This window comes from Schistocerca cancellata, chromosome 2 (genome assembly GCF_023864275.1).
Source record: "Schistocerca cancellata isolate TAMUIC-IGC-003103 chromosome 2, iqSchCanc2.1, whole genome shotgun sequence".
NCBI lineage: Eukaryota > Metazoa > Arthropoda > Insecta > Orthoptera > Acrididae > Schistocerca > Schistocerca cancellata.
This window is the reverse complement of record NC_064627.1, coordinates 150,214,037-150,241,708: the sequence shown is the minus strand read 5'-3', so window position 1 is coordinate 150,241,708 and position 27,672 is coordinate 150,214,037. Positions and strand designations below refer to the sequence as shown.

Below are 27,672 nucleotides of genomic sequence, written 5' to 3'. Positions count from 1 at the left end.
TAAAACAGTCACATTGAAAAATAAATTTCGGTATGTACATTAATGACATGAGAAAAGATCAGAAAGAGTCGTTACACACTGACTATTAAAGGAGTAGCCTGTAAGTTCAAAATAGTATTTTAGCCATTTTTAATTCTGAGAACTGCATGTATAACAATCTTTTGACAATGCTGACTGGGCTACACTCTTTTAAATGCTGAAGGGAGCAGCATAGTTAGAACACCAGGACCGGAAGATTATCTACAACTTGTAAAGAAATTAGCCTGCAGCTGTGACAATCGAAGTACATGAAAGGGAAGAAGCAGCTGAGAATAAGATAGAACAGGCTCATAGTCTATGCCCTATCTCGTTCAGTCTATAGACAGAGCAGGTATTGAACTAAACCAAGGAGATATTTGCAAAAAAAAAAAATTAGAGACCAGCGATAAGAAATAAAAAGTTCGATGTTTGTCGGTGGCACTGTAATTCTGTCAGAGACGACGAAGTACCTGGAAGATTAGTGGCACGGAATGTAGGATCTCGACGAGAAGTTGAAAGATGACAGTCAAAAAAGGTTAAATAGAGGTAATGGGGTGAAACAGAATTAAATCAAGTGATGCTGAGGGGGTTACATTAGATTAAGAAATGAGGCACTAAAAACAGTAGTCAAGTTTTGCTATCTGGATAAGAAAAATACCTGACGATGGCATAAATAAACAGGATGTAAGATGGAAACTGGCAATCGCAAGCAACTATTTTATGAAAAACAGAAGTATGCCAAAAACGGAAATAAGTTTGTTAGGATATCTTTTCTGACGATATTTATCTGAAATACAGTTTTATACGAAAACGGAGAATACGTACAAGGAGGGAATGAAAGCTTTAGATGTGTGGTGCTACTGACGACTCTTGGTGGCAAAACTTGACAGAAAGGAAATGTTAAAAGGACGCAACTTCAGGCGGGCAAGAATTTCATAAACTGGCTAGGGAGTAAAGTGAGGAAAGTAAAATTTTACAGTAGCAGTGAAGGCAAGATTACAGTAAACAATTTCAAGTTAAGATAGGCTACAGTCGTTGCAAAGAGACGAACAAAACTGCACACTAGACACTAAAACCAGTCTTCGGTATGCAGATGCTACATCTTCGTACCTACGAGACTGGGCAATGCAAACGGCTACGAAAAACAATCTAGTATAACCATTGTGCCGATGGATATTCCTGTACTCGTCACGTTTATCTCTACATGTACTTAAAATGCGTCACACCAGCACAGCTTCCGTACCTGGTAAGCACTACGCGTCAAAGGCCCATACGTGCAACGCACTCGACGCCTTACCTTCTCGCTCCTCTGCCCGCCATTGGGGAGCTCGATCGAGATCCAGGTGCTATCGTCTACTCCTTGCACCTACACAGGAAAATACAGTAAGACAGCACATGTGTGCAGGATACACACCAACATCTTCAAATGAGATAACTCTTCGTAGTGACAGAACCCGTAGAGTAGGACACCGCATGCAGAGGTGTGAACAGGACAGAATGTGGTCGAGGTTCCACACGCAGAGGAAGCGACACACGTGCAGAGTGATGTGCAGAACAATTACGTGAAACGGTGGCAAAGTGGAAAATTCGCAAGAGATGGAGAAAAATCGGTGTGGCGTGCATTCCCCAACGATGTAATGGGCCATGAAATTTCGAGACCAGCAGCACTGCTAAAATACACTGAAGATATTCCACAAAATCGAGGGCATATGGCTATCGTTCAATAAAGGATTGTCTTTGATGGTTCATTATCAGCGTCGTGATCATTATGATTATCATCAGAAGCAGCTATTTGGCACCCACTGCCTTTTCAAGATTTTTTCCATGCATAGCGGTCTTCTGGAACACTGTACAAACTCAAAACTATTCGGACATCCTTGTGCACTGCGGAGTTGACCGCTACATGCCACGAGAGCGGACCTGAAAATACAGGGTTATTACAAATGATTGAAGCGATTTCACAGCTCCACAATAACTTTATTATTTGAGATATTTTCACAATGCTTTGCACACACATACAAAAACTCAAAAAGTTTTTTTAGGCATTCACAAATGTTCGATATGTGCCCCTTTATGATTCGACAGACATCAAGCCGATAATCAAGTTCCTCCCACACTCGGCGCAGCATGTCCCCATCAATGAGTTCGAAAGCATCGTTGATGCCAGCTCGCAGTTCTGGCACGTTTCTTGGTACAGGAGGTTTAAACACTGAATCTTTCACATAACCCCACAGAAAGAAATCGCATGGGGTTAAGTCGGGAGAGCGCGGAGGCCATGACATGAATTGCTGATCATGATCTCCACCACGACCGATCCAAGGTTTTCCAATCTCCTGTTTAAGAAATGCCGAACATCATGATGGAAGTGCGGTGGAGCACCATCCTGTTGAAAGATGAAGTCGGCGCTGTCGGTCTCCAGTTGTGGCATGAACCAATTTTCCAGCATGTCCAGATACACGTGTCCTGTAACTTTTTTTCGCAGAAGAAAAAGGGGCCGTATACTTTAAACCGTGAGATTGCGCAAAACACGTTAACTTTTGGTGATTTGCGAATTTGCTGCACGAATGCGTGAGGATTCTCTACCGCCCAGATTCGCACATTGTGTCTGTTCACTTCACCATTAAGAAAAAAAATGTTGCTTCATCACTGAAAACAAGTTTCGCACTGAACGCATCCTCGTCCACGAGCTGTTGCAACCGCGCCGAAAATTCAAAGCGTTTGACTTTGTCATCGGGTGTCAGGGCTTGTAGCAATTGTAAACGGTAAGGCTTCTGCTTTAGCCTTTTCCGTAAGATTTTCCAAACTGTCGGCTGTGGTAAGTTTAGCACCCTGCTTACTTTATTCGTCGGCTTCCGCGGGCTACGCGTGAAACTTGCCCGCACGCGTTCAACCGTTTCTTCGCTCATTGCAGGCCGACCCGTTGATTTCCCCTTACAGAGGCATCCAGAAGCTTTAAACTGCGCATACCATCGCCGAATGGAGTTAGCAGTTGGTGGATCTTTGTTGAACTTCGTCCTGAAGTGTCGTTGCACTGTTATGACTGACTGATGTGAGTGCATTTCTAGCACGACATACGCTTTCTCGGCTCCTGTCGCCATTTTGTCTCATTGCGCTCTCGAACGCTCTGGCAGCAGAAACCTGAAGTGCGGCTTCAGCCGAACAAAACTTTATGAGTTTTTCTACGTATCTGTAGTGTGTCGTGACCATATGTCAATGAATGGAGCTACAGTGAATTTATGAAATCGCTTCAATCATTTGTAATAGCCCTGTATAAAAGCAGGCGGAGAATATTGTGTTATCACTAACAGCAGAGGGATAGGTCAGGAGAGCTCAATAACTTCGAACGTGGACTAGTGATTGGATGTCACTTGAGCAACAAATCCATCAAGGACATTTCAACCCTTCTAAAACTACCACATCCGACTGTCGGTGATTTGACTGTGAAGTCGAAATGTGAAGGAACAATCGTAGCTAAACCAGGCAGACTTCATGTACTGATGCAGAGGGACCGTCGCGTATTGCGGATAGAGGTTTTAAAAAGTCTAATGAAGTTAGGGAAAGGAATTTCTCATCTGTTTCAAAGTGCTACCAGAATTCCAGTTAGCATAACGAATTTTCGTAGCGGGCAGCTCCTCATGAACCACACATTTCTTGTGGTCAACGCTGCACTTTTGATGACTGGGAACAAGTGATTTGAAGTGGTGTATCATGCTATCCCCTGTGGCAATCCGATAGCAAGAACGCTTCGTACAAAGTGCATGGGCGATTAGCACACCATAGAGCTAATTTGTAAAAACAGACACATGGTAAAAATGTTCAAGTAGAAAAACTTGAATGTACCGAACACAACAAAATGGGTGTCGGGTTGAGCGACGGCATTAAGGGCACAAACTTATCAGACGGGACCGAGCTTCCAAAGAAGTTGCTATTAAGACCAGTACTGAAGAGTTGGAAGGTAGGAGGCAAGTAGTATATTCCTTTACACGACTTCTACTGACCCAAATGCATGAAGTTACCTCTTTCCTTCTCGACCTCAGAGTTGACGTGTTTATGTCAACAGCCTTGTGGATCCTAAAAACCCTTACAAATATGACCACTACTTGCAATAAATTGTTACTGGCACTATGAAATCAATCAGTAGAGACATTGAATATCCGGAACTAGGAAACAAACGTCTGCATGGTAAAACACAATGTACTAATGAGTCACTCACTGCAGCCATATGAAAAAGGTGCAATAATGTACAAATATTTTCCAAAGATCTGTATTTGTGAGACGGAAAGCGAAAAGGGGGCTGAAAATTTTGTATTTTCAGCTATTGTAAGTTCTATGTTCAACGTTAAATTCTGAACAATTAAAAAAATAGATTCCTGTTTCTAAATTTGAGTGAGTTTTGACAGGCTGAATATTTCCGTTGGAAAATGGGTGTTTTGAGATATTGCATTTTGAAGTTTCACTTTATTACCATTCTTTCATTTAACATATTTAAGAAACAAAACAATACTCAGAAAGTCCTTTGTCAAATGGTACGCATTTTTAAAGCCGAGATCACACATTAAGTGGTTAACCCCTTCAGACGTATATCACAATATCCAAAAATTTAAAACCAGATAAATTGTCCCCAAATTGAGGAAAATTACCGTACCAGGCACAGCTCTTTTTTTAGCAAAATATTGTGTTTTTACTCAGTGTTATGGCACCTTTGAGATAAAATTTTTGATTTTATTTCCATTAATGGGCCCCAAACCACCCAAAATTTTCAATTGACAAAAAATCCAAAAATGGTTTCTGATACCCGTTATTTTATAGTGCCCAAAGGATCTGATTTTCTACTTCTAAGGCACATATATCAGAAGGGGTTGAAGACCGTTTCCTAATAGCTTTTCCTCCTCTTCTTCCTCAGAATCCCCAATGTCACTGACTCAGGTTCTGGTTCTACTTCAGGACACACAATGTCTTTTTACTCTTCTTTGCAATAGGTCCTGATGTTTTTAAAAAGACAATCGTTTCGTTGATTTGTCGCCCCTGCTGGAATTACTGCAACCGGAAACTCAACGGCTTCTTTTTCACATTTCCTTTGACAAAGATACGGTCGGCAAATTCATTTCCATCAATGTCCATTTTGCTAATGATAAACTCAAAGTAAGATATATTTAGTTAGATGAGGTACTTTGTTGGCATTACTGTCCTTTCAGACTTTTGGCCAGTCATATGTATTCACAGCAGCTTCACCTTTTTCATTTCTAGCATCCACAGCAGAGTTAACACGTCTTGTAGGTTTTCGTTGCTACATTAACGTCAGCTGTCAGCTGTCGTATTACTTCTACCAGCAGCAAATTAGTAACATATGTAGGCATTTATAGCTCTCATATAAAAAGGGACCACTTGCCTGACATTATTGTATTCACAAAACGCTCCTCTTTTATACTAAGCTATTACGAGTTCATGAAAATGCCTATAAAATTTAGGAGATACTATTTTACACAGCTGTGAGATTTAGAGAAGGGGCCTCTTGCCAGGCCGGTGTTATTTCCCCAAAACGACAAGAAGTCCTGTTTCAGAATACTGGCATTGATTGTTTTCAATGATGTTATTGACTCCTGTTGTATTGCAACAACTTTCAGATCGATACGAGCATGTACAGAATGAATTAAATTACTACAATATGCACAAAAACGAAAACACATATTTTAGACATTATCGAACGTTTTTTGTTTTTCTGAAAATTATGTGGTCCCTTTCCGCTCTTCTCGCATTTATTCGTATGTTGGATGCAGACACTCCTTTCATTGATGGTTACGTATCTTCCACTTTAATCCTGGACATGGTGGGTGCTGAAGCAGCGTTTTGGTGCATTGTAACTCTTTAAAACCTTGATTTAAGCGTATAGATAAATGTGATACCAATTTTGTGGTCATCTGCAGAAAGAAAAAAAAGATACCCAGAGTAACCAGAAAAAGAAGCATGAAGGGCAAGAAAACAAAAAAAAACACCGTGTTATAAATGGACTACAAATTTTCCATGACTTAGCACGTACGTTCAAACGTAATGTGTTTAAAAAAGTATCACGTACTCCTACAGAAGGTAGCATTGGTCACAACTACAAGAAACGATTCAGATCCGACATACGAGGAGTCCATGCTACCGCGCCCCCTCTAACAATTCATCGCCAATGACACACTGCAGCGAGGTATTGTCGGGCGATCTGTAGAAAATAGGGTGGTGTCTCGGCGTGCATGAACCATAGCCGTTGTCCCCAAAGAGTACCATTCTTCAGCTGCACTGATAATTCATAGCGCAGAAATCTGTGATACGCAAACTCTGTTTGGTAAAATGTGTGGCCCTATGAGGCTGTCACTGACAATTCGTGCCCATACCGAAGCGATCCTGAGCAGCACCATCTCGACTGCTCGAGGATTTCCATCTTCCATATGTGCGTATTTTGTGACAATTTACTATGCCATCTCTGGTGTGATCTGTAAATAAAATGCAGGCCGTGAATTGTGGATATTCAATCAGGCGTATCTCAACAAGTATTAGTTTCCGCACATATCACTATACTAGTTTTGACCAATACTGCCTCTTATAGGAATATATGACGCTTTTTACAACCATCCAATATAGTATGAATTCCGTATATTTTTCTGTCAATAACTGTTTATTTTTTCAGCAACTTTCATAGTGCTTTTGTAAGATACATGTCGTCAAACTCTACTCTACAGAATCGAATGACATTTTGAGATTACCTAGTTGCTGCTCTCAGCTATCATCCAACGAACCACTTTTGTAATATTTTACACCAGCGTAAAGACAAATTATTTTAAAGCTGAAAAGTAAAAATTGTTTCCACATATGCATCGATGTTTTAGAAGCCACCTTACAGTTCATGGCGGAGGGTGCTTATTCTCTGACGTGGTCTTGAGGCAAGTGCTTTATAAAAGCATTCGATTACATTGTTTTATCCACACGTTGCTTGCTTTAAACCAGATTATTTCACGTTCGGATTGTGTTATAACATCACTAGTTACCGAATTCTACACGGCAATAAATACGCCGCCTCCGCTGGCGTCTGGTGAACTGACGATATACAATCCAGTGTGAATTTAGTAGTTCGCTGCTGTTCACTTCTCTTTTAAGCCATCCTTCTGTCCATTATTACCACTGTTCTGAAGAGACAACAAAGTTTACAGGCAAATATTCTAAAATTTAAAAAAATCGTAAAATTTAGAGTACTTGAAGTACAACCATTAGATTATGTCAAAGGTATTTTTCTGTCGACATCATATGTTTTGCATTTCTACGGCTAATGTCCTAAAAGAAAAAAAACACTTACAGCATTTGAACCATAGCAGTAAAATTGCTAACAATTATAATCGTAAATTCGGAATATCTGTTATTTTTGCTATTATGTTTACTTTTCCCGAATACAAATTGATGTTCAACACGTCTACCGTTTTTCTTTCTGTTACACGCTGTTATGATCTTCCTAGGAGATTAAAGCTTCGTGCTGAACTGGGCCTTTCCGGGTAAGTGCTCTATCAGCCAAGCTACCCGAATACGACTACTGCCAGTACGTTGCAAACCTCACAGACGTCCTCTGGATAACTTGTAGGACAACGATACCAGGTTTGGACTTTAATCTGACACACGGTTTTAATCTTCCAGGGCATTTCATATAAGCGCGCACTACAATTCAGAGTGAAAATTTATCCTCGAAACAATCCCGCAGATGTGGCTGAGCCATATCCCTCAATATCATCTCTTCCAGGAGTGCTGTTCCGTAAAGTTACGTAGGAGATCTTCTGTGAAGTTTGGAACGTAGGAATTGAGCGAATTTATTTTCCTAGGATATAAGGACTTACTTCGGTTTTTGTGTATTAAAAATTCAGTGGGACTGCTTCACTTCTTTTGAAGGTTTTACTGGAATTTTTGTTCTGTCCTGGGAAAGCTATTTTTAAACTCAGATCTATTTCCGAAAGTTTACAACAGTGACGGAATTGAGCACCATAATCTTATGTTTATGAAAACAAGCCAACATTGAATGTACTTGGCTAGGATATATGAATTTATTGATTTTGCGTTGGGTATTAAAAACTTAGCGATACTGCTTTTCTTTGATAGATAAGAATTATAGTCCTTCCTAGGGACAATGAATTTATTAAGTATGCTTTGCGATTTGGGTGCCTGCTCATTATATTTTTATTTCGTTTTGTTTATGAATAAAAATGCCTAGAAGATAGTCGGGTTCTTCTGAATGCACCAGAATGGCTAAAAGACTCAAGAATATGCAGGCTCTAGACTCGAATTCATATACCGAATCGCACTTATTCCTTACAGTTTACCATTTCGCATTAAACGCGTACAATGCCCAGAGAGCTTATGTTATGTCATGGCGGTAAACAGAGCACAAGGCCTGACACTGCACGTTGCGGGCGTTGAACTTATTGTCAGTTGCTTTCTGCACGGGCAGCTCTATGTGACTCTCCTCTGTGTCAGTGAAGGAAGCAAAATGTTCTCTGATGTCTCCAATCATACTACTTCAAATGTTGTAAACAAACAAATTTTGGAAGTTAATAATCAGTTCCACATGTACGAAGTCTTGGTTACAACTATGAATAAGTATCAGGCGAACACTGGGTCTCTTAGGAAGTTTACTAAATAACATCTAAAATGGGAAGAATAGATCCTACGATACAAACGGAAGATCGTGCCCACTTGTTTCCCTTTTGCTGTATGTGAAGTGGCAGCAAAATCTGTGCAGCGTGCCTTGATCCGTGAGGTGGTGACCAGAGCTCGACAGAACACTGCGGTGTACTCACCCTGCCAGTCATGAGGAGAATGGGTTTGGGGGCGTGGCAGGCCACGTCATCCTGCGTGGGCGTGGCCAGAAAGTCGCGCACCGTGTCCCAGAGTGAGTTGCTGGAGCGGGTGCCCTGCTGGAAGGCGAAGGCGCCGGGGCCGTCCGTGGTGCCCGCGCCGAAGCTGTAGCCCATGGCAGGCAGGCAGCCCCGCACCTGCAAAGTCAACAATCAGGAACACCTCTCTCACTGTGCTACGCCCTCCCCGTCAACTTGTACAGCAATGCTAGTTTACACACTGTCCACGCTGTCTAACAGGAACGCAGTGGCCCACGTGTAGCGAAATTCTTTTACTGTGTTTTTCAGCGAAGAGTTACAAAAACAGTGTCATGAACGGTTAGACTTCCTCGTACGTCATTATGAGACATTGTTTTTAAAAAGAAGAATAAAGGCGGTAGTAAAACACGGACACTAAATTTCAAATGAAGCCAATGTCTCTACACAACTTTACACACTTCAACCCGTTATATACTAAGTAGCTTATCAAATGAACTGGCGGATGGACCTGCTGGCTTATTCAATAGTTAAACAGACGAACAAATACAGGTTGTCCCATCGCTACGAGTCACAGACCACGAGACAGATGTTGCACGATATGTGACGAGAAACGGGGCAACGCTGCAGTTATAGCGCAAAGTATCGACAGATGTGTGAAACATTATAGACTGCCCCATTATACAAGTTTGTAAGCTTTCACGGCCGATGTCGTTTCGAATAAAATAGTTTTGAAATTAGGTCGCGTCAATGTAAAACACTAAAGCAACTGAATTACGGATGTTTCGACCGACTTTCTGAGGTTCTCTTCGGGGCAGTTAACTCCATCCGGTACAGAGGGACGGAATAGTACCGATAGCGTTGCACAGCTTTGTAGTCTCACGTCATTAACGCTACCCTTCAGTTTCAATATCAGGCGGCAGATAACGTTTACACTCTCAGCACCGTTCTTGGCTCACAAACACAGATGCTATGCCCCAGACGTACATCATCAGAAATTTCTTCCTCAAATTAAGGATTATGTTTGATACTAGCAGATTTCTTGGTCAGAAACGCCCTTTTTATGTTCTCCTTGCCCCGTCCATCATGAGTTATTTTTGCGTCTAGGTAGCAGAATTCCCTAACTTCGTCTACTCCGTGATAATCAATTCTGATGTTACGTTTCCTGCTGTTCTCATTTCCGCAACTTCTCATTACTTGCGTCTTTCTTCGATTTACTCTCAATCTATATTCTGTAGTCCTCACACTGTTCACTCTATTCACAAATCACGTAATTCTTGTTCACTTTCACTCGGGATAGTAATGTCATCAGCGAATCGTATTATTCACAGCATCTCACCTTGAATTTCAATACCTCTCTTGAAAGGTCCTTCTATCTCTGTCAATTTTTCTTCGATTTATAGATTGAACGGTAGGGGCGAAAGACCACATCCCTACCTTATGAGCCTTATGGCTCTGAGCACTATGGGACTTAACATCTATGGTCATCAGTCCCCTAGAACTTAGAACTAGTTAAACCTACCTAACCTAAGGACAGCACACAACACCCAGTCATCACGAGGCAGAGAAAATCCCTGAACCCGCCGGGAATCGAACCCGGGAACCCGGGCATGGGAAGCGAGAACGCTACCGCACGACCACGAGCTGCGGACTCAGGGCACTTAATTCTTGTTCTTATATTCTTATTGTCCGTATTGTCTATTGCTTCCGTTTTCTCCGAATTTCTAACATCTTGCGTCTTTTGACATGGACAAAGGCTTTTTCTATGTCGAAAAATCCTAAGGACGAGGACTTAACTTTTCTTCAGTATTACTTCCATTATTAACCTCAACTTCAGAACTGCCTCTCTGGTGTCTTACCTTTCCTATGTCAAATCGATCGTCATATAAAAGATCCTCAGTTCTCTTTTCCTTTTTCTGTATATTCTTCTTGTAAGCAGCTTGGAATCATGAACTGTTACGCTGATTGTGCAATAATTCTCGCACTTATTGGCTCTTTCAATCAAAATAGGGTACTGTGTCGGTGACGTTCTTCCGGAAGGTCGGTAGTGTAGCGCTAGTTACGTACACTCCACACACGAACATCAACAGTCTTGTTTTTCTCGCTTCACCCAATCATTTTAGGGATTCTGATAAAATTTTATCATGTTTTCTGCCTTCTTCCCAAGCGCTTTTAAAGTCTCTTCTATCTCTTCCCTATCGACTCCTGTTTCTTCTTCTGTCACGTCATCAGACAATTCCTCCTCCTCACAGAGGCTCTCAATATACTCTTACCACGTATCTGCTCTTCCCCTGCATTTAACAGTGGAATTCCCATTGCATTTTTAAGGTTACCACCCTTGCTTTAAATTTCCCCGAAGCTTGTTTTGACATTTCTATACGTTCAGTCAGTCTTTCCGATGGCCATTTCTTTTTCCGATTTCTTTACATTTTTCATACAGCCGTTTTGCCTTGGCTTCCCTACACTTCCTGTTTACTTCATTCCTAAGTGACTTGTATCTATGTATTCCTAAAGTTAACCGAGCATTTTTGCAGTTCCTTCTTTCGTCGCGGAACTAAAGTATTTATTCTATTATTCATCGCTTCTTCGCAATTGCCTTCCTTGTACCTCTGCTTTTTTTTCAACTTCCTTCATTGCCCATTTTAGGGATGGCATTCCTCTTCAACTGAAAGTCCTAGTGAGCTATTCATTATCGCAGTATCTATCGCCTTAGAGTACTTCAAGCATATCTTTTCATTCGTTACTACTTCTGTACCACACTTCTTTGCGCACTGATTGTTCCTGACTAGTCTCTTAAACTTCAGCCTGTTCTTCATCAGCATTAAATTGCGAGCTGAGTCTATATCTGCTCCTCGATATGCGTTACAATCCAATATCTGATTTCGATATCTCCGCCTAACTATGATGTAATCTGAGACCTTCCTGTATCTCGGAATTTTCAAAGTATACCTCTTCCTCATGTGACATTTGAACAGATTATTCATTGCTAGCATCTGAAATTTACAGAAAAACTATTGTTGTTGGTGTTGGAATGCCGTTGATTCGGATGGGAACAATCCTGTCGCTGAACTATTCACAGTAACTGTCTCTGCCCTGCATTCCTATTCACGAAGGATCCTATTCCCATTATACCATTTTCTGCTGCTATTGATATTACACTATACTCATCTGACCAGAAATCCTTGCCGTCTTTCCATTTCACTTCACTTATCCTCACCGTATACAGATTGATCCTTAGCGTTTCTAGGTTCCCTACCACGTTCAAATTTCTGCCATTCCACGGCTCGACTCGTACAACATTATCCTTTCGTTGGCCATTCAGTATTTTACTCACGGTCACCTCCCAATTGGCAGTCCCCATCCGAAGATCCGAATGGGAGACTAGACTAGAATCTTGCTGCGGTGGAGATATCATCATAAAACGTTTCAGTTACAGGCCACATGTCCCGTGGGTACACATTATTTGTCTTCAGTGCGGTGGTTTTCATTGCCTTCTGCATCCTCATCCCTTTAGAAGCTGTTTCTTGTCCCAAGGGTGAACCATCAATTAGAGCGGTTCACAGACAACAACTCAAGTACACATGTTATTCAAAAATGGCTCTGAGCACTATGGGACTTAACATCAGTGGTCATCAGTCCCCTAGAACTTAGAACTACTTAAACCTAACTAACCTAAGGACAGCAGACACATCCCTGCCCGAGGCAGGATTCGAACCTGCGACCGGAGCGGTCACGCGATTCCAGACTGAAGCGCCTTTAACCGCACGGCCACACCGGCCGGCTTACACATTTTATTCCAAAACGTTATCGTGGCCAGGAGGTGCTGGTGAAATAACACACACTGCTAAAGATACCTTTTTATTTTAAAAGACTTTCTCAATAATAAATTTTTAAGTCTGGCTTTTTAAAAAAAAACTATTTGAAAAACAATTTCCAATAGCTGACAAATTTTCTTTATGAAAAGGAGATTGCAAGGTATGACGTTAACAACTTCCCAATAATAAGATTTTAAACTTATCATATATCTAAGAGAAAAATTCTTTAAAAAACCTTTAAGTAGCTAGTTTGCACTAAAGTTAAAATAGTTGTCTCTTGCGAATTAAATAACTTATATTACACCTGTCAGTTGTTACAAGATAAATGTGAATAAGCCAGCACACAAAGCTTCACATTAAAGGCAGTTCCCAAAAAAAGTTTACCTTAGCTCGGTGAGGGAGTGACACGTCTAAAGGGGCCCAGATCACAATAGTCGGAGTAGTTATTGGTGCTCTACAGGGCCACAGCAGATCAGCCCCAAAACTTGCATTACAACCCACCATCTCCCCGAGTTAGTCAAAACCAGAAGATGTAGCAAGGGTGGTGCCTGCACAGACTCCGAACCAAAGAGACACGCGACATCGACTCTGATTCACCCAATCGAGATGTGAATGAAACGGCCCGACCAAGCAATTCCCACATTCCCGCGGACAGGCAAACGAAAACTGTGATGGGAAGACCCCAACAAAACCACTGGTGAAGAAACTCATACACTTCAATAGAACTTGAAAAACCCCTTTTATATAACTAACTCTTGTTATATGAAAACAGTACTCAACTTCTCACACTCCACCACAGCGCCGGGAACACGTTGCACTTCCTTATGCTCGTCAGAACCAACCGCTGCCAATGGTTTAAACGGTCGATAAGAAGACATACGGTCCCACACGCTGATCTCCTGCACCAAGGCTTCTAATCTTCGTAAGCCACGTACATGCTGGTAAGGCAGACTTAGCCCCTGACAGCCAAGAGGTCGGGCTAAGCACTTGGCGAGCAGTTGACGACCCCCAACAACAGGGCCCCGCTTGCGCCACCACCTCTCTCGGTCACCGTCCAGTACGTACTCCTCGATCGTCACGTGACCGTACACTTGCACCACCTCCCGCCATAAGGCGGTACCCATCCAAACAGCGCGCCAAACCGAAAGCGCCACCGCAAACACTAGACGTGAAGCGAAAGCACTCCGCCTGGCGCGCTTTTCGAAGAGCCGGACACAACTACGGCTCAAAGGGCAACAGAGCGCCCTGAACCTCTGTACGCTCCTCCGCCCTCTATGACAAAGCCTTTGGCGGAATGAGGGTTGTCTTATGCCACAAGTCTTCGTCTGCCATTTCGATTACACGTCTCACGTTTCCGCTGGTCGTTGTGGATCAGTTCTAAGCGGCACTCATCACTAAAGACAATTCTACCCGAGTCAATGAGATTCCAGGTCGAAGACGTGTCTGGAGGCGGCCTGATATCCAGGGGTGATGGTTCGGGTGTCATTTCCTTTGGTTGTCATCCTCGGCACCCTTGCAGCACAGCGGTACGTCGACGACATTCTACGCCGCGTTTTGTTGCCCTCATGGCAAGCCATCCTGGATTTACATTCCAGCTAGATAATGCCCGCCCGCAAGGGTGAGAGTTTTTACTGCTTGCCAAACTCCACCTTGGTCAGCTACATCGCCGACTCTTCTCCCAGCAGAGAACGTTTGGAGCATTATGGACAGAGCCCTCCAACCAGATTGGGATTTTGACGATCTAACGCGCCAACTGGACAGAATTTCAAGATTTTGCTTCCGTGGGGATCCACAGCCTCTAAGTGTTTAATAAAAGAATACACTGCCCACTGTAGGCTGTACTGCGTTTTCTTTGAATCGTGCTGTTAGCTAATTTCGGCAGTGAGCTATTATCAAACATTCCCCATGTCATGTATTACATATCGTGCGCATCAAATTCTTTTATATGATGAGCACGATATGTAATTAATGACATAATAAATGTGTTTCATAATTGGCTCACGGCCTAAATCAGCTAATAGCACGATTTTAATAAAGCACAACACAGCCTACAACTGACAATTTATTCTTTTATTGGACAGAATTTGGCACACATTCCTCAGAAGAACATCCAATAAGTCTGTCAATAACTGCTTGCATAAAGGCCAGAGATGTACCAGCGCGTCTGTGACTTGTTAAATTTGTGAATCTCTCTTTTTTTATCAGTCATCCAATTCTTCTAAATTTGTAATCATTTATTTGTCTGTACATATAAATCACAGCTACCGATTTCCGTCCCTTTCGGAAAATTCCTTTTCTCGTGCGTCGCTTTTTTCTGCCTTTCTTTCTTGCAGATTATATATGGAACGTCGAGTAAATACTACGGGTTATACGGGACTCGTGGAACGTTATTTAGCATGCCTTCGACTTGAGTATTGTAATTAAATTGCAGGTGGTGAATCGACTGGCTGATCTATGAATGAAGACACACGTGAGTGTCTTTAAGGAAGTGTGTGCGTGTGACATTCTCAGACTCTCGAAATTTCAATGTGCCACGCTGATCGATCAATTTGAAAAAAGAAAGCAAGGTTCGGTAACGGGTAATTATGCGAATTTATAATGAATTAGTGCGCTGACAAGGTACCTGGCTGTGTTGAGTGGTACGTTTAGTGGCAGCTCGTCAACAGCAAGCTAAGATCGGAATTTCAAAAAACTATATTCCCGTCAGAGTTCTACAAGTACTGTAATATACTGATTATTCCTTGCTACTGTAGTGTTACTTTGCAGCTGTGAGAAAGGAGGACAGGCGCTCCAAGGCGCGGAAGCAGAGACGATGCTGAGGGCAGACGAAACTAGGATAGATGTTACATTAAGTAAACATTAAGGGGAGAGGCTTGCGTAAATGCAGGCGCCCCCAAACGCGGTCCCAGAGCCCTAGTTGCTCTTCAAGTAATTAACATGTAACTTCATACGTCGTCTAGACGCTGTGGTAGGTTGCCACCGAAGAACTTTGTAACCAACAGACACGTATTAGCGATAAAACCAGCTTGATAGCAGCCCTGAGAACAGCAACGTCAGTAGGCTCACAAGGTTTAGAAAGAGAGCGAAAACGCCAAAAAAGCTGTTCACCTAGCAGTCCCTATTCTGGGGAGCCGGAGGGGCGGGGCTAAATGACGTATAACAATAATGTAGCAAGCCTTATTTGGCAGAGCAGTTACGTTTAGCTTTCAGCTGAGCAATGTTGATACCAAATACGGACTTAGTGCAACTGCATTAACATCCCCGCCTTAGGAGCAGTAGAGGGGACAGAACTAAACCGTGATTGGCAGGCGCCTGCAAGAGACCTGCGGTATTGTCTGGGTGGCTTAAGTGGGAAAAACAGTGCCCCCAGGCGACTCTTTAAAACCCCTAGATTCCGCATTTTGACGGATTTCTCAGTCAGACGTTCGGGCGCCGAACCCGCGTCCGTCGACTCCAGCCTCGGTCCAGCTCCGCGTAAGTCTGCTCTCACTTGGAGTGGCTTAGTGAACAGTGTCACTTTCAGTATGTTTTGTTTTGCAACTAAGTAGTTGCCTTACGATGCTGCTAGTGTTTGCTGCTGTGGTTAGCATCCACTCCTGGGACTTCTGCACTGGCTTCTGTTGTAACAGTATTATTCATGCATTTTCTAACCCTAGAACTAGCCTCTAGTGTATTAGTTAGTCCTGTCTGGAATGAACAACTATTTCAAAACCCTGTTTGCACAACGAGTTCCATACCGAATCTCACCACCTGCATTTCTAGTAAATGCATGTACCAGTGTTGGCTCAGATAGAAGAAAACAATTAAATGCCTTCACTGCGAATTGTCTTTCTGCCTTCTGTTCTGTACCGCTCGGGAGCGCAGACTAACCAGTAACCCCTTTTCTCTCTCTCCTACCTATATCAGGACACGACAGTACACCCTACTAGACGAATCAGACCATTCCGCTTGGCCAGATTCCTGGTAAGGACGGAAAGGTAAGCCCTTCGACGGGCGTTATGCTACCTGCGGAAATCGTGAGGCGCATGCGCGAAGTTGAGAAAATGGGGAGCATAGCGTGTACGCAGCTTAAGACGGCATGCGGAGCAGGCGCTCAGGAATGCCGTGCGCCACCAGTACTCCTGTTCCGTGATGCGTTCCTCCAGCTGTACTCCAGATCCCCTTACTGCATTCCGCCAGCAGTTATCCGCGAGGAATGTGCACGGAACAGACGCTGGAGCGCGGATCATACGAGTAGCGCCAAATGGGGGACCACACGCGATGCATTCCACTGGCTCCTTCCCTCCTAGCGCCACTGCTGGTGTGGTTTTTAATCAAAAACGACACGCCCTGCAGACGGAACTTTGGAGACCGGTGATTAAGCCGACGCGCATATCTCCTATTCTACACACACGCAACTTTAATTTCTTCCTCAACAATGTACAATATTGTCCTAGAAATGAACTGAACATAAATTCATCCCCCCTTCCCACCTCCACCACCTGCTTCTGTCAAAGTTTTCTTGATGTTTCCGTTGATCATCAGTCGAGGGTCGGAACTGGTAATCGTCTCCCAAATATCCCAATTGCGAACCGCTTCTGCCTATTACCAAGATTAAGTACTAGACCAAAAGTATTTGAAAGCACAATGAAATGAATACCCCTAGTTGCATACTAGGTAAGACAGAGATTTAGGAACCAGGTTTTAAATTGTAAGACATTTCCTGGGGCAGATGTAGATTCTGACCACAATCTATTGGTTATGAACTGCAGATTGAAACTGAAGAAACTGCAAAAAGGTGGGAATTTAAGGAGATGGGACCTGGATAAACTGAAAGAACCAGAGGTTGTAGAGAGTTTCAGGGAGAGCATTAGGGAACAATTGACAGTAATGGGGGAAAGAAATACAGTAGAAGAAGAATGGGTAGCTCTGAGGGATGAAGTGGTGAAGGCAGCAGACGATCAAGTAGGTAAAAAGACGCGGGCTAATAGAAATCCTTGGGTAACAGAAGAAATATTGAATTTAATTGATGAAAGGAGAAAATATAAAAATGCAGTAAATGAAGCAGGCTAAAAGGAATACAAACGTCTCAAAAATGAAATCGACAGGAAGTGCAAAATGGCTAAGCAGGGATGGCTAGAGGACAAATGTAAGGATGTAGAGGCTTGTCTCACTAGGGGTAAGATAGATACTGCCTACAGGAAAATTAAAGAGACCTTTGGAGAGAAGAGAACCACTTGTATGAATATCAAGAGCTCAGATGGCAACCCAGTTCTAAGCAAAGAAGGGAAAGCAGAAAGGTGGAAGGAGTATATAGAGGGTTTATACAAGGGCGATGTACTTGAGGACAATATTATGGAAATGGAAGAGGATGTAGATGAAGATGAAATGGGAGATAAGATACTGCGTGAAGAGTTTGACAGAGCACTGAAAGACCTGAGTCAAAACAAGGCCCCGGGAGTAGACAACATTCCATTAGAACTACTGATGGCCTCGGGAGACCCAGTCATGACAAAACTCTACCATCTGGTGAGCACGATGTATGAGACAGGCGAAATACCCTCAGACTTTAAGAAGAATATAATAATTCCAATCCCAAAGAAAGCAGGTGTTGACAGATGTGAAAGTTACCGAACTATCAGTTTAATAAGTCACAGCTGCAAAATACTAACGCGAATTGTTTACAGACGAATGGAAAAACTGGTAGAAGCCGACCTCTGGGAAGATCAGTTTGGATTCCGTAGAAATGTTGGAACACGTGAGGCAATACTGACCTTACGACTTATCTTGGAAGAAAGATTAAGAAAAGGCAAACCTACATTTCTAGCATTTGTAGACTTAGAGAAAGCTTTTGACAATGTTGACTGGAATACTCTCTTCCACATTCTGAAGGTGGCAGGGGTAAAATACAGGGAGCGAAAGGCTATTTACAATTTGTACAGAAACCAGATGGCAGTTATAAGAGTCGAGGGGCATGAAAGGGAAGCAGTGGTTGGGAAAGGAGTGAGACAGGGTTGTAGCCTCTCCCCGATGTTATTCAATCTGTATATTGAGCAAGCAGTAAAGGAAACAAAAGAAAAATTCGGAGTAGGTATTAAAATTCATGGAGAAGAAGTAAAAACTTTGAGGTTCGCCGATGACATTGTAATTCTGTCAGAGACAGCAAAGGACTTGGAAGAGCAGTTGAACGGAATGGACAGTGTCTTGAAAGGAGGATATAAGATGAACATCAACAAAAGCAAAACGAGGATAATGGAATGTAGTCAAATTAAGTCGGGTGATGCTGAGGGAATTAGATTAGGAAATGAGACACTTAAAGTAGTAAAGGAGTTTTGCTATTTAGGGAGTAAAATAACCGATGATGGTCGAAGTAGAGAGGATATAAAATGTAGACTGGCAATGGCAAGGAAAGCGTTTCTCAAGAAGAGAAATTTGTTAACATCGAATATAGACTTAGATGTCAGGAAGTCGTTTCTGAAAGTATTTGTATGGAGTGTAGCCATGTATGGAAGTGAGACATGGACGATAACTAGTTTGGACAAGAAGAGAATAGAAGCTTTCGAAATGTGGTGCTACAGAAGAATGCTGAAGATAAGGTGGGTAGATCACGTAACTAATGAGGAGGTATTGAATAGGATTGGGGCGAAGAGAAGTTTGTGGCACAACTTGACTAGAAGAAGGGATCGGTTGGTAGGACATGTTTTGAGGCATCAAGGGATCACAAATTTAGCATTGGAGGGCAGTGTGGAGGGTAAAAATCGTAGAGGGAGACCAAGAGATCAATACACTAAGCAGATTCAGAAGGATGTAGGTTGCAGTAGGTACTGGGAGATGAAGAAGCTTGCACAGGATAGAGTAGCATGGAGAGCTGCATCAAACCAGTCTCAGGACTGAAGACCACAACAACAACAACAGTTGCATACAGGCGTTGATATAAGTCAACGGGGACAAGTGAAAAGGTGTTCCCCGACCGGGCTCGAACCCGGGATCTGCTGTTTACATGCCAGACGCTCTATCCATCTGACCCACCGAGGACCCCGAGGACTGCAGGGACATATCTCTGGCACGCCTCCCGTGAGACCCACACTCCCAACTTATTGTCCCGCACTATATTCATAGTGCCCCTGCCCACTATACTCATTACACGCGGCTTTTTGCCGATTCCCGTAAGAGTTCGGGCAGTGTTTGTGCATCCGCACAGAAGAAGACGGTCAAATGGCCGGTGAGGCTTAACTATAAATATATGAAGATGGTATCTGTTCTTTCGGACATGTCGGAAAGAACAGATACCATTGGTAACCATGCAGCTCGTTAGAATCAAAGTAGAATGAAATAAATACCCCTAGCTGCATACAGGCGTTGATATAAGGCAACGGGGGCAGTTGAAAATGTGTGCCCCCATCTTTTTCTGTGCGGATGCACAAACAGTGCCCGAACTCTTACGGGAATCGGCAAAAAGCCGCGAGTAATGAATATAATGGGCGGGGGCACTATGAATATAGTGCGGGACAATAAGTTGGGAAAGTGGGTCTCACGGGAGGCGTGGCCAGAGATAAGTCCCTGCACTCGCACTTTCCTCTGTGTCCTCGGTGGATCAGACGGATAGAGCGTCTGCAATGTAAGCAGGAGATCCCGGGTTAGAGTCCCGATCGGGGCTCACATTTTCAACTGTCCCCGTTCAATTACATCAACGCTTGTATGCAGCTACGGGTATTCATTCCATTGTACTTTAACGAGCTGCATGCTCACCGATGGTATCTGTTCTTTCGGATATGTCCGAATGAACAGCACCAACGGTATCTGTTCTTTTGTCCATGTATCTGTTCTTTCGGACATGTCCGAAAGAACAGATACAATCTTCATATATACAAAAGTATTTGCGCTCCACTATGTAGCGTAAAACTGACCAGTAACCATTATAAAAGGTGGCGGGGAGAATTGTGTTGTCAGTACAGAAGCAGAATGGGTTAGTGATGAGAGCGTAATGACTCCGAATGTGGACTAGTCACTGGACGTCACCTACGTAACAGATCCACCAGGGAACTTTCACCCGCTTCTAAACCTGCCAAAGGTGACTGTTGGTGATGTGACTGTGGAGTCAAAATGTGAAGGAACCAACATAGCTCAACCAAAACCAGGCAGATCTCATGTACTAAGGGACACGGACTGTCGAGCCTTGGAGAGGGTGGTTATAAAACGTAGCACGAGATCAGCGGAAGGAAGCGCTCGTGAGTTGCAGAGCGTTACCAGCAATCCAGCTACCAAAGTAACTGAACATATTGAGAGTTAAAAATAACTGGATACTATGGCCGAGCACCTCTTCTTAAGTTAACCACTTCAGCAGTCAGTGCTAAGTGACACTTGAAAGTGGTGTAAAGGGCGACACGATCGAACAGTGCATGAGTGTAAACGAGTGATTTAGTGTGATAAGTCACGCTACATTTTAAGTAAACCTGTTGGAAGGGATTGGGTTGGGCGAATGGCTGGAGAATGTTACCTGCAATCACATTTGGTGCAAACGGCGAAGTACGGAGGACATAGTGTTACAATACGGGGATGTTTTTCGTCGTGAGAATGTGGCCACCTTGTTGCGCTTAAGAAAACGCTGAATGTCGAACTATGTGAACACAGTTTACAGCATAGTGTTTGTTGGAAACAGCAGATGAACTGTTTCGAGATGATGATCGTTGACGTCAACATTACCATGTCACGCAGTATCTTTGATGCAGTTGTTTGTGGACAATAACCCCCTCCCAAAATGGACTCGCCTGTCAAGAGTTACGACCCAATGAAACGCCAGTGGGAACTTACAAACGTCGATTTCGCTCCCGACCTCAATTTCAACATCACTACTCTCTGGTTTCGGCTCTTGTGGAAGAATGGGCTGCTATTCTTCAACAGACGTTCGAGCACCTCACTGAAAGTGTCCCCAGCAGAGAGTCATACAGGTAAATGAAGGACACAACCGATATATATATGTCCACTTATAGGTGTCCAGATAATTTTGAACAGATAGCGTATTCATGTGAACGGAACAGAGTTCTACAAGGACCCTCTCAACTCTGATGAGTAGGGAATGAACGTCTCGAACATAATAGAAAGAAAACAACGCTTCACACACTCATACTTGTAACTTTTTTCTTGACTATTCTTTACAATTTTTCTAAATTTCCGTAACTGCTCTGTCTTCTTGCTAATATAATCCTAAGTCAGAGTAAATTAAAAGTTTTTCATGAAATAAAACAACAAATTATCTATAATTTTCAATGCGACAGGGTCCGCAGTTGCTCTTATCAAGGGCTTTGCAACGACTGCTCGAAAGTAACGTGCTCCTAAAACAGTGTGAACACCTCGAACTAATTTATGAGCATAACATGATGTCATAGGAGCAGCGACGTATATGACATAATCTGTTACCAAAAAATCATCCATGAAATACTTGAAAATGGCCTAAGGCCGAAATTGTACAAGCATACAGGAAATAAAGAAAATGGCAGCTCAAAGCTTCAAGAAATCATTCAAAAAACAAATTATCTGTTCTTATAGGGCGGAAAACACCAAAAGATATTCAATAATTTTGATAATTTCAATTCTGCTTGTAAAGAAATAACAACAGAATAGCGAAGGTGCAGGGCCGCCTAGCCCTCGTTCGCACATGCGTGTCCAAGCAGTGGAGAGTGCAACGAGCGAGCTTAGAGGGGCACAGCGGGTTGTCTTTGGCTGGTCGTAGATTCGCTTTGCCAAGCTCGCTCTGCGCCTAGTGCTGTTGGGTGACCGTGTCTTACGCTCGTTCGGCCTCCGAACAGAGACGTAGCACATAGATGTATGAATAGCACCTGTTGCTCTATATCCTTATGATACGTGTATATCCTTATGATACGTCTCCTTACTAGCTGTGTACCTGGCGCTGCCCAGGTACGAATTTATTTCGACCTCCTATTAGCCCATCTCCTTCTTCCTCCTGTTTTCTTCAGTCTCCTCCTTTCCCCCTTTCCCCTCTCTCCGTCAATTTCCTCCTGCCACTCTCTCTCTACATGTGCTTCTCTTGCCTCTCCATCTCTTCCGCCCTCTCTCTGTTCACCACCACCTCCTTCTTTCTCTGCCCATCTCTACCTCCTTCCTGTTTCTGTCCATCTTCTCCTCTTTCATTTCTCTGTCCATCTCAAACCCTCTGGCCGGCCGATGTCGCCGAGCGGTTCTAGGCGCTTCAGTCTGGAACCGCGCGACCGCTACGGTCGCAGGTTCGAATCCTGCCTTGGGAATGGATGTGTGTGATGTCCTTAGGTTAGTTAGGTTTAAGTAGTTCTAAGTTCTAGGGGACTGATGACCTCAAATGTTAAGTCCCGTAGTGCTCAGGGCCATTTGAACCAATCAAACCCTCTCCTCTCTTTGTCCATCTCCTCCTCTTTCCTTTCTCCGTCAATTTCCCCTCTCCCTCTCTTTCCGTCTCCTCTCTCCCCCTTCCCTCTCCACGTTATCACCCCACCCCAACAGGTTCTTACCCTCAAAGTATTTTTTTTACACATAGTAATCCGTGCACCACATTTGCTTCAATTCGTTCCAGGATTTTAGAAGCAGCTTTTTACCAGAGGCTTTAACCACGTAAACACATGTCACATATATTTCACATTTTTCACACGTATTTCCACACGTACCTCATATGCATCTCTTGTGAATTTCGCCCCGCAGTTTCACTTTCAAGCAGGTGAATGTTTATGACGTGATATAATAAGAATTATGTGTCGTACAATGATATAACTTTGTAGGTACATCCAGTAGTACATGTGGATACTGTCTGCAAAATGTCTTGCGAATGCTGCTAGCAATAAATATATAATGAACCTACTACGGTGTCGTAGCAGGCGGAGAGGTGATACTCCGACGTGGCGCGTCCCAGGTGGCGGATAGGGGGGTCCTCACCGGCTTGCCGGCGGACTTGAGCGAAATAAAATAGCTCTCGCGGACCAAACACACAACATCAAGAAATCCATTAGTGTCTGTTCTGGTATCCAGCGACTAGTGGTCTGCGTCTGTTTACCTAGTTGGTGCGGCAGTGAAATATGGCTTGATCTCAACAATCAAGTCTGCAATTACCGTGATCTTGTTAAAGGTCACCACAACCAACTTCAACTTGAAGTAATCATGATGGAACAAATGGAAAGAAATCCACTACCCCAGGCCCCAGTCAACGGACTGGACTTTCCTGGTCATCGGATTCTGGGGGACCAGGAACATCATGAGGAGAAGAGTCGGAGCTTCTCAAAACCTCTTCGCAAGCACTACCTTGGCACTCTCAATGCAAACACTCTGTTCAAACTTGGAAAACTAAAACAACTGACAGACATGCTAGATAAATTTCACATCAAAATTCTTGCCATTCAAGAGACGCGCTTCGTAGATGAAAACCATTTCGACACAGAACATTACAGGATTTACAAAGGTAAACCTGCTGTCAGAAGAGGAACACCATTATTGTTTGGTACAGGGTTTGCAGTACACAAATCAGTCATGGATAACATCGTAGACTTCAATTCAATATCAGAACGTATCTCGACACTGTCCTTCAAATCAGGTAATAAAGCATACACAATTATCAACGCACATGCACCTACAAATGACCATAACAGAAAGAAGCCACAAGAAATTGAAGGCTTCTGGGAAGACATGGAGGAAGTAACTAACAACTTACCAGAAAGACATGTGAAAATTCTAATGGGTGATTTCAATGCGCAGCTTGGTAAGGAGAGAAAATTCAGAGAAATAACAGGCCCATACTCAGCACATATTCGCACGAACAGAAATGTGGAACACCTCATAAAATATTGTCAAAACTTTAACCTCAAAATCATGTCAACACAATTTCAAAAACCAAGACGAAAACTTACAACATGGAAAGCACCCAACACAGTGTGGGGAGAATTTCAGATTGATCATGTGGCCATATCCAAGAAAAATTCGCGGGAAATTCTAAATGTCAGAACACGTAAAGGAGTCTTCGAGTCTGATCATTATTTGCTACAAGTTAAGATTAGGCCAATCCCAAGACTGAAACAGACAGCGCAAAACAAAATAGTCAAACCTGATCCGGAATACTTGAAGATAAACAGGGATAAAATCGTTGAAGAAATTAATAGGCATTCAATAGACACATGGACAGATCTGGCGAAGGCAGTTCAGAAGACTATGTGCTGGGGACAACCACCTAGAAAACGCAAACATAGGTGGTGGAACGCAAATTGTGATGAAGCCATTGAGAGAAGAAAGCAAGCATGGGACAGGTTCAGTAGCTACAGAAATTCAGAAACATGGAAAGAATTTCACGAAGTTCAGAAACTAGCATCAAAGGAAATCAGAAGGGAAAAACGAGCATATGACAATAACAGACTAAAAGAAATTGAGGAAGATTTCAAAAGAAATAACACAAGAAATTTTTACAGAACTTTCAAAGAAAATATTAAGGGCTTTCAACCCCCTAGCCTCTGCTTCCGAAGAACAGATGGATCCCTGGAAACAAACACAAAAGAAAACTGTAAAATTCTCAAACATTACTTTGATAAACTTCTTAATTGCAAAAAACCTATAGGAAAATTAACATTCCAAAAGACCACACCTAATGCCGATTCTGATCCACCCACAATAGAAGAGGTAGAGGATATCATAAAACAAATGAAAAATAACAGAGCTGCCGGAGAAGATGGTATTATCGCCGAGATCTGGAAACTCCAAGATGAAAACATCACCAAAAAAATCCATAAGATTATCTCCGAAATTTGGTTCACAGAGAAAGTGCCAGAGGAATGGAAATGTGCATTGATCCATCCATTACATAAAAAGGGTGATAAGTCAGATCCAAACAATTACAGAGGCATTTCGCTAGTACCAGTTACATACAAAATTTTCTCTAAGGTGCTATTAAACAGACTAGAACCACAAGCAGATCTGCAAATTGGGGAATACCAGGCAGGCTTCAGAAAAGGGAGATCATGCATCGAACAGATCTGGAACTTGAGAACACTTTTGAAAGTCAGACAGGCAAGAAACACTGTAGTTACCTTTGTGGACTTTAAAAAAGCATATGATTCCATAGACAGACAGACACTCTTTGACGTGCTGGAAGAATATGGTATCGACAGAAAAACCAGGGCACTTATACAATAGACGCTTACAGACACTACCTCCAAGAGTAAGTTCATGGGAGAAATTTCGGAACCCTTCCACATACACACAGGTGTCCGACAAGGAGACGGGCTCTCACCAATCCTGTTCAACATGGTGTTAGACAAAATTATCAAGCAGTGGGAGGAACAAGTTAAAGGAATACAGCTGGGAAGAACACGTGAAACCAAAACAATCATAAAATGTCTGGCATTTGCAGATGATATAGCCATACTCAGCAATAATACACAGGAGGCAAAGGAAGCACTGGAATGCTTGCATGAAATAGCTGCCAAAACAGGTCTGCAGGTATCTTACGAGAAGACACAATATATGGAACGACAGACCAACAATGTACACACCATGCATACTGTATATGGATCCGTAGAAAGAGTCGAAAAATTTAAGTATTTAGGGGAGTACATACAAATTGGAGGATAAAACAAGGCGGCTAACATGGAACGAACGAAGAAACTCCAGAAGGCATACAAACTCACATGGTCACATTATAATAAGAAAAGCATATCGAGGCAGGCCAAACTTAGGCACTACAAAACAGTTGTATTACCAGAAGCATTGTACGCGTCAGAAACAACCACAATTGGAGCATCAGGCATCATAGACACAGAAAAAATAGAACGCAAAATTCTCAGAAAAATATTTGGACCAATTCACAGAGATGGCATATGGATGAAGCGACCTACCAAAGAGCTATATCAGCACACTGACAGACTAACAGACGCGATCAGAAAACGCAGATTAACTTTCTATGGGCACATACAGAGAATGGACAACAACCGACTTACAAAGAAAATTTTTGATGTAGTAAACAGCTCAAGCAAGAAAACAAATTGGTATCATGAAACAGACGAAGACTTAAGCCAGATAGGGATCAACAGGCAAATGATAGGAGACAGGAAATACTTCAGAAACAAAGTTAGGAGTGCAAAATTTATTGTAAAGGAGAGAAAGAAGACAGGAACATTATGGACAGAACAAAGGAAACAGGAGCACAGCCAAAGGATGAAGAGATTTTGGGAAGAGAAGAGGAAGAAAGGAAAGAAGTGAAAATTGTGTCATCATGTGATTTTCGAGTTCAAACACTGTCCATAAGGGCAACAATGAAATGAATGAATGAATGAATGAATATAATGAATTAAAACGGCATGCATCATGTGGCATATTTACTTCTTGAACAGCGAAAACGTAGTAAACGAATTTATTATCCTTTCATTATTTTGTGGGTGTTGTCAGTGAGGAAAAGTTTCGTAAATATTGGAAATTACAGGTAAAGTCTCCTGATATGGTTAAGTGCTCTCGTTATTGAAAACTGGAGGAACGAAGTCTGTGCATTCGTGCGGCGTGGGCTACATTTCTTTTCCTCCCAAACCCTACCGATGGGTAAGTTGCTCTTATCCCCACAGCGATTCTCTCCAGACAATTTAGTTGGAATCGGTCCAGTGGTTTAGAAGGAAATGCAGAACATACATACTCAAGTACATACATTATTATAATATGTATGGCTTCGTCATACTTATTCCTCGCTTTTACGCCGTTTACTTGGAACGGGCCTCAGTTGTACGCTCTCCGCTTCAACGCAAAAAATCTGACAAAAGGTGGACAGGGCGGGCTTGTGAATATTTAGCGGGACACGACCGTAAAAAGCCGGACATGTCCGGCTAACACAGCATACCCGCCCACCCTATTCTCGGTAGCAGCTCGATTTTTTCCCGAGGCGGTAATTAAAGCTCTGTGACGACCACCTCGCTGGCGCACACGCACTGTGCCGTTTCGATGCTCCTGAAGCTGTGGAATGCCCGCCGGCCGGGGGGGGGGGGGGGGGGGCGGTGAGT

At 42.9% G+C, this 27,672-nt stretch overlaps 1 protein-coding gene across 3 annotated transcripts in view; it reads right to left on the bottom strand.

Moving 5' to 3' along the window:
- LOC126161443 (neutral ceramidase-like) overlaps positions 1-27,672 on the bottom strand; it is a 516,902-nt gene that overhangs the window by 77,203 nt on the left and 412,027 nt on the right. For all 3 annotated transcript variants that reach the window (XM_049917257.1, XM_049917259.1, XM_049917258.1), the window contains one exon: positions 8,838-9,032. In XM_049917257.1, the coding sequence (XP_049773214.1) occupies positions 8,838-9,032 (195 nt within the window). The remainder of the gene's footprint in view (positions 1-8,837; positions 9,033-27,672) is intronic.